Source organism: Sinocyclocheilus rhinocerous, unplaced genomic scaffold (assembly GCF_001515625.1).
Source record: "Sinocyclocheilus rhinocerous isolate Xijiao unplaced genomic scaffold, SAMN03320098_v1.1 scaffold496, whole genome shotgun sequence".
Taxonomy (NCBI): Eukaryota; Metazoa; Chordata; class Actinopteri; order Cypriniformes; family Cyprinidae; genus Sinocyclocheilus; species Sinocyclocheilus rhinocerous.
The window spans coordinates 893,204-899,732 of record NW_015632471.1 but is presented as its reverse complement, the minus strand read 5'-3'; the positions used below and the strand labels follow the sequence as shown (position 1 = coordinate 899,732).

The 6,529-nt window shown below is 35.0% G+C and overlaps 1 protein-coding gene across 1 annotated transcript in view; it reads right to left on the bottom strand.

The window, feature by feature from the left end:
• The window catches only part of LOC107742505 (ETS-related transcription factor Elf-2-like), a 27,831-nt gene that overhangs the window by 10,724 nt on the left and 10,578 nt on the right, over window positions 1-6,529 (bottom strand). The window contains exons 2-3 of the mRNA XM_016555501.1: window positions 3,341-3,461; window positions 1,592-1,784 (exon numbers count right to left, since the gene is read on the bottom strand). Of these exons, the coding sequence (XP_016410987.1) occupies window positions 1,592-1,784; window positions 3,341-3,415 (268 nt within the window). The 5' untranslated portion in view covers window positions 3,416-3,461. The remainder of the gene's footprint in view (window positions 1-1,591; window positions 1,785-3,340; window positions 3,462-6,529) is intronic.

The window sequence follows — 6,529 nt, the reverse complement described above, 5'->3', positions numbered from 1 at the left end:
GACGCGTTTCAGAAAGGCGGGGCATAGAGGAGAAACAATAATGTACAGTATGTGGAAAATAATGTGTTTTTTGAACCTTAAACCGCATAAACACATTTCATTACACCAAATACACAAAATAATGTTATTTTTAGCAACATCATATGACCCCTTTAAGTAAGACTGGTAGTTGTGGTAAAGTGTGTGCAAAGGGTTTTTCTGCCACTTTAATGGGAAATTCATTACAGATGTGTTTTGAATGGCTAGAAGTTGATGTATATCGAATTATGCAGACAACTTTTTTTTTTTTTTGTAATGAAATGTGTGTCAATCATTGGAATGCATCTAAAAAACAGGTCCTTTATAAAGGCATGTGATCAGGCAAGGACATAAAAAGAACCCTCCCAATTAATATGAGTATTCAATACTACTACTACTAATAATAATAAATAATAATAATAATAAATTATTATTAAAATATTTTATTCTAGCATGATTCAAATAATAAATCAATAGATACATTAATATTGCAAAATAAAAAAAACAAGTATTTAATTTAATAATAATAATTGTATTTTATTTTACAACAGAACAACACTAGTTGTTCTAGTTCTAACACAATTACTAGTATTTACAGTGGTGTGAAAAAGTGTTGGCCCCCTTCCTGATTTCTTATTTTTTTGCATGTTTGTCACACTTTAATGTTTCAGATCATCAAACAAATTTAAATATTAGTAAAAGATAACACAAGTGAACACAACATGCAGTTTTTAAATGAAGGTTTTTATTATTAAGGGAAAACAAAATCCAAAACTACATGGCCCATGGTGTGAAAAAGTGTTTGCCTCCTAAACCTAATAAATTTAAGAGATTTCTTGATTGCGACCAGGTGTGGCAGTAATCAGGCCTGGGTGTGGCTAGAGAAATTGAACTCAGGTGTGATAAACCAGTTTTAACAGGGGGGCAAACACTTTTTCACACAGGGCCATGTAGTTTTGGATTTTGTTTTCCCTTAATAATAAAAACCTTCATTTAAAAACTGCATGTTGTGTTTACTTGTGTTATCTTTGACTAATATTTAAATTTGTTTGATGATCTGAAACATTAAAGTGTGACAAACATGCAAAAAAATAAGAAATCAGGAAGTGGGCCAACACTTTTTCACACCACTGTATGTCTGTTGTAATTCCTTTCCAACATTACGCCACAGAGCTTTTATTTTTGGTGGAAAACTGCAGGGTGTCTATAAGCAACCCAAACTCACAGCACATGCAGAGATGAGTTTGTATGGAACACTGAAAACAACGATTAATGAGCTGCTTGCATGTAAATGAACAAAGTGCAGCGATTCGCTCTAAAACATGCAGTGCATATATTCATTTCATTAAATCACAGTCTTTCAGATTTTCCGACTAAGCCTTTGAGGTAATGTAACTGAGAGCATTTATGTTTAGTGTGCTTACATTAAATACTGTGTATATGTCTCCATGCAGTGATGCTGAAGCACAAAAGGGTTTTTATCTTCAAATTTCCTAGCCAGGTGTTTGTATAAGTTGAGTGAAAATCAGCTGAGAAAGACAGAATAGTAGTTATGTGGTAACAGTGTTCTCACCTGTCTCCAGCACTTCAGTCTCCACCTCCTGCTCCTCAGCAACTCCCTGCATCAGGTAGGTCTCATCATCGTACACCAGCACCTGAGCAGCGAAGCCCTGCTCCAACCGCGCACCGGGCACCGGCTCCACGATCACCGCAGGGTACTCCACCTCTCCCTCTATCTCGCCCTCAACCTCATACACACCCTCCTCCTAGACAGAGAACAGAGGTTTCATGAACAAGAAGAAACCTGAAATCTAAAAATAAACTTTCCAAACATTAATTCTAAAAAAAATAAATAAATAAGATTTCAAGAGTTGCTGTTAAGTTTTACTACACTAAAATTAACACTTTGGACAAAAAACTAAATGGACTTTCACAGACTTTTGCTACAAACATAACTATAATGCTAACTATATTAGCATCCACACCAGTGGACTATAACATTCTGTTTATTATAAGCACATGCTGCAGATTGGCTTTCAGTGTTTTAATTGTTCACCAGCTGGAAAAAAAAAAAATCTTTCTGAAAGTGATTTCAACGATATCATTCCTGTGTCATTGTCTTTATAACTGTGGTGTATATTTCCCTGGTTAGGAAGATTATTGAAACCTTATAGTTATTAGTAATTTACTAATTAATAGTAATTAGTTATTTTTACTATTGGCATCACATGATCCACTTTGCAGCTTATTCTGACCAAAACTGCCTACTTTTACAGGAAAAGATGTTCTGATCAACATGTAAAATGACCACAATACAAATAACAATTTTCTTTTTTAAGAGACACATGCTATCAGAATTCATTTACTCCGTTAGCACACAGTGTTGTTATTCTTTACTAAAATAAATTTTCAGTAACTGAAATAAAGGGGAAATAATATGAAATATAAATATTACATGAAAAACGTAAACTACTTGGCAACTAACTGAAATAAATAAGATGAAATACTAAAATTACTAAAACTGACAAATTAATTAATAATTAATTGAATTAATAAAGGAATTAATAAAAAAGACAAGATGACTAAAACTTAAACTAAAATTAAAACAGTAAATATACAAATAGTCTAGTGGAGAACAATTCATCCATGCAATTTACAGAAAAAATGTTTCTCTTCATAACCTTTAATCAAAATCTGGAAATTTGCTTCCACATTACAATGGCGTTCCTTCTCTGATAATGAGATCAGATGAGGAAGTGCGCTAAAATCAAAACCATCTGTTTTCTCATTCAATATTCTGTTTAAAATGCATCACAATACTGAATTAAAGTTGGTAACAACTTCGGGTTCACCCAGATTTAAAAAACAAAATCGGATATAACTCAGGAAAATGTTGAATAAATTGGTACACTGGTGAACATTTCAACAACTTGTCTGTGATTCAAAAAAGGAGGACTCTAACGCTTAGCATCAGACTTTACTGTTCCGTCTCATTGACAATCTGATGTAAACTGCACACAAAAATGGTAAACACTTTCTGAATCTGGCAAGCTCTAATCTGATTGGCTGATCTTCAGTAAGTTCCTGCCAGAAAAAACTACAGAGTCAACTAACATCAGGCCAGTAGTTAAAAGTATGACTGTGCAAGATTATGGCAAGCCTAACTCCTGCAAATTGTGTCATGTCAGCCAATCACATTGGAGCTCGCCATATTTGAGAACACATAACTCTGTGGATATGCCATTTTAATGCGAGACCAGCAGCAAAGTAATATAAAGGTATAGATATGCTAAAAATTATTTTGTAGTGGTAAAAATCTTACCGTTAAATGGTCGTCCCCTGCTGTGACATACTCCACCACTGCTCCTCCACTGTCTACAAGCACCACAGACGTCATGACTCATACCCCACACTCTGCTGACCCCCTGTGGCAAACTCCAGGACTGCAGTCAGATAGCAGGATAAGAGACAAAAGACAAAAGTCAAAAAAAAGATCAATAGCACTGCAAAAACAACATGAACCTCATGTGCAGAGCCAAAGCGACCTGCTCTCCTGTTCTCTCAGTCTGGTTCAACAGGAAACTCACTCTTGCTAAGGAACAGAACACCAAAACAGGAAGCCTGCCTGTGAAACACTGAGGCCATGGCAACAGCCAACATACTTTGGTTTGTGGCGCTGAAATGACAACTACTGCAGCTGCAAAAAAAAAAAACTAGCAGATTAAAAGGCTTTCTCAATTCATCTTCTTACAAAGAAAGTATGGGAGGGAAACAAGAAGCGTCAGTGGGACAGTCTAGCAGCTAAATTATTGAGTGACTGCAACCACGCTCCAGACAGCTAAAGTGACACACCGACACAACACAGTGGTAACATGCACATGCTCAAACCACTGGAAACGAAAGAAATGGTTCAACTAAAAATGAAGGCTCTCTCATTATTAGGGTTGGGTATCGTTAGAAATTTTCCGGTTCCAGTTTTGCCTAACGATTCCGGTTCCATTTAAATGAACTATTATTATTTTTATTTTTTTTTACTATTTTACCTTCATTGAATGTAGTGTTGCTGGAAGGTAGTAAGTAATGTTGAGTAACGCTAGTCCATCAATCACGTGCTTCAAAGTTGATGTTTTTTACACTATCAATAACATTTTGCTTTTCAAGCAGGAATAAGCTGGTTGGCCAAATAGTCCCTTGAGGGCTAAGACACTTGTTCATTTCCCTAAATTAATGAAATATTAACTGTTATACTTATAACCATGTATACACACTCCATAAAGCCCCTATTTTACAAATAATAATGCAATCAGGAGATGGTGTGATGCAATGAGCGGTTTCCACATTTTTAAACATTTAAAATGAATGAAAACAACGTGCACAGTCATCAAAGACGCGAGTGCGCATACAGTCGTGGAAAACTATGTGTTCGGCAGTTAAAGACACGGCGTGTCTGTGGAGTGCAACAATGGGAACAATGTGCTCAGTAATTAAAGAGGCAGGGCGGCGTTTCTGTTATTTGGTTTGTGACATCCTTACGGGAAACGCCGGCACAAGGCTGCTCACAGTGCTTTGTCACATGTCGCACCAGAACCGTTTTCGGAAACGAAACTTAGAAATTGCTCACGGTTCCGGTTCTTTTCAAAAAACAGAACCGGTTCTGAATAAGAACCGGTTCTCGGTTCCCAACCCTACTCATTATCTATAAACTCTCATGTTGTTCCAAATCTGTATAACATTCTTTTATCAATGAAAAGATTAGGTTTAGCAGAATGTTCTTACCATTCTACAAAAAAGCACCATAAAAGAATGCCAAATGACTAAGGATGAATTACAATTCCAGTCACTGAGAATTATCAGCCTAAAGTGCCATTTCAGGTTTCCAGAAAGAGTAAATGTGAATGGAAATCATTACTTTGGTTAGATATGTTTAAAAAAAAACATGCAATTATGCATAAACTATTCAAGGTATACTGCATACTAACAGTGATAATGATTTTTTTTTCTTCTTTTGTATTACAAAGAGATTTCACATGCATTCTGCTATTTCTCGTTTAAGATTTTTAAAAATGTTAAGAGCTTAAATGTTAGTGAAATAATGCCAACTGAGGAAAAACCAACTGTCAGAGAATAATTTTAAAATTAAATTATCCAAAATATCTGTTTTTGGCCAAGATATTTAAATTCATCACCATATACAACTTGTATGCTATATATAAGTGCCCCAAATGACAGTAGATAATATGCACTTAAACTGTACTATGTACTGTCTAGCACATGACATTTGAATGGCTAGTTTGTGTCAGAATCTGATAGCCTGTTCCCTTCCTCTATGTAATTAAAGCTGTAACAATTAATTGCATGAAGTGTCTAACATTCAACACTTACTTTTTTTTTTTAAAGGGGTGGTTGATTGCGATTTCACTTTTTTTAACGTTAGTTAGTGTGTAATGTAGCTGTTTGAGCATAAACAATATCTGCAAAGTTACAATGCTGAAAGTTCAAAGCAAACGTAGATATCTTTTAAATGTTATGGCAGTTTAATGTCTACAAAAACGGCTGGTAGGGACTATGAGTTACTTCTTGGGTTTGTGACATCAAGGCAAGGCAAGGCCATGTTGCGCTGCTTTAGAGAAGAGGAAGAGTTGTTGCCATGCCGTCAAAACTAGGGGTGCACAAAAAAAAATCTATTCATATATGAATCGTGATTCTGTCTTCTAACGATTCTAATGGATTCACAAGTTTCAAAATCAATGTTCTAAAGCAGCAGTTCTTAATCCTGTTCCTCACGTTCCCCTGCTCCGCACACGCTCTGCATCTCTTTCTCTCTCTCTATCTATCTATCTCTCTCATTCAGATCTTCAGCTCATCAGCTCAGCTCCAACAATGAACTGTATACACTTTGTGTATAGACAGACAGATATATTTCACAAAGTTATGAGAAGCGTTAAACATGGATGCGCACGCGGTTGTCGTGCTGTATTAAAGCTTTAATCAGGATAAAACCGTATATTAAAGGTAAAAAAAATTTAAAAAAATTAAAAAAACTTATTTCCGCTGAACACAATATATTTTTGTTTTTGAGCAACATACAGAATATTAGGAACAGTATAATTTGTTAATTTTTTCTTTGATTTGTATCCTAAAAAGAAAAAAAATCAAGACTGACCTCTTTATTTAACTTTATCTTTATTTAACCTAAATCTGTAATTAGTTATTTAATTTTAATTATATAATTCATATACATATCATTTATTTGATATCATTTCATATCATTTAGTTATATAATTTCATATACATAATTTGATTTAATAATAACCCAATTTGAAGCAAAAACAGAATGTTCTGTTCTGACTAGCTTTGTGAAATTATACTACATGCCTGAACAAAACAAACAGCACAAGCTCTGAATGAGATGCAGATTCACTCTCTGACAGCAGGAGGCGCTTCTACAGCGTTACCTTGGTTATCGCAGTAAACAAAGCAGAGCTGCGCTGAAACACTGCTTTAATGTGAA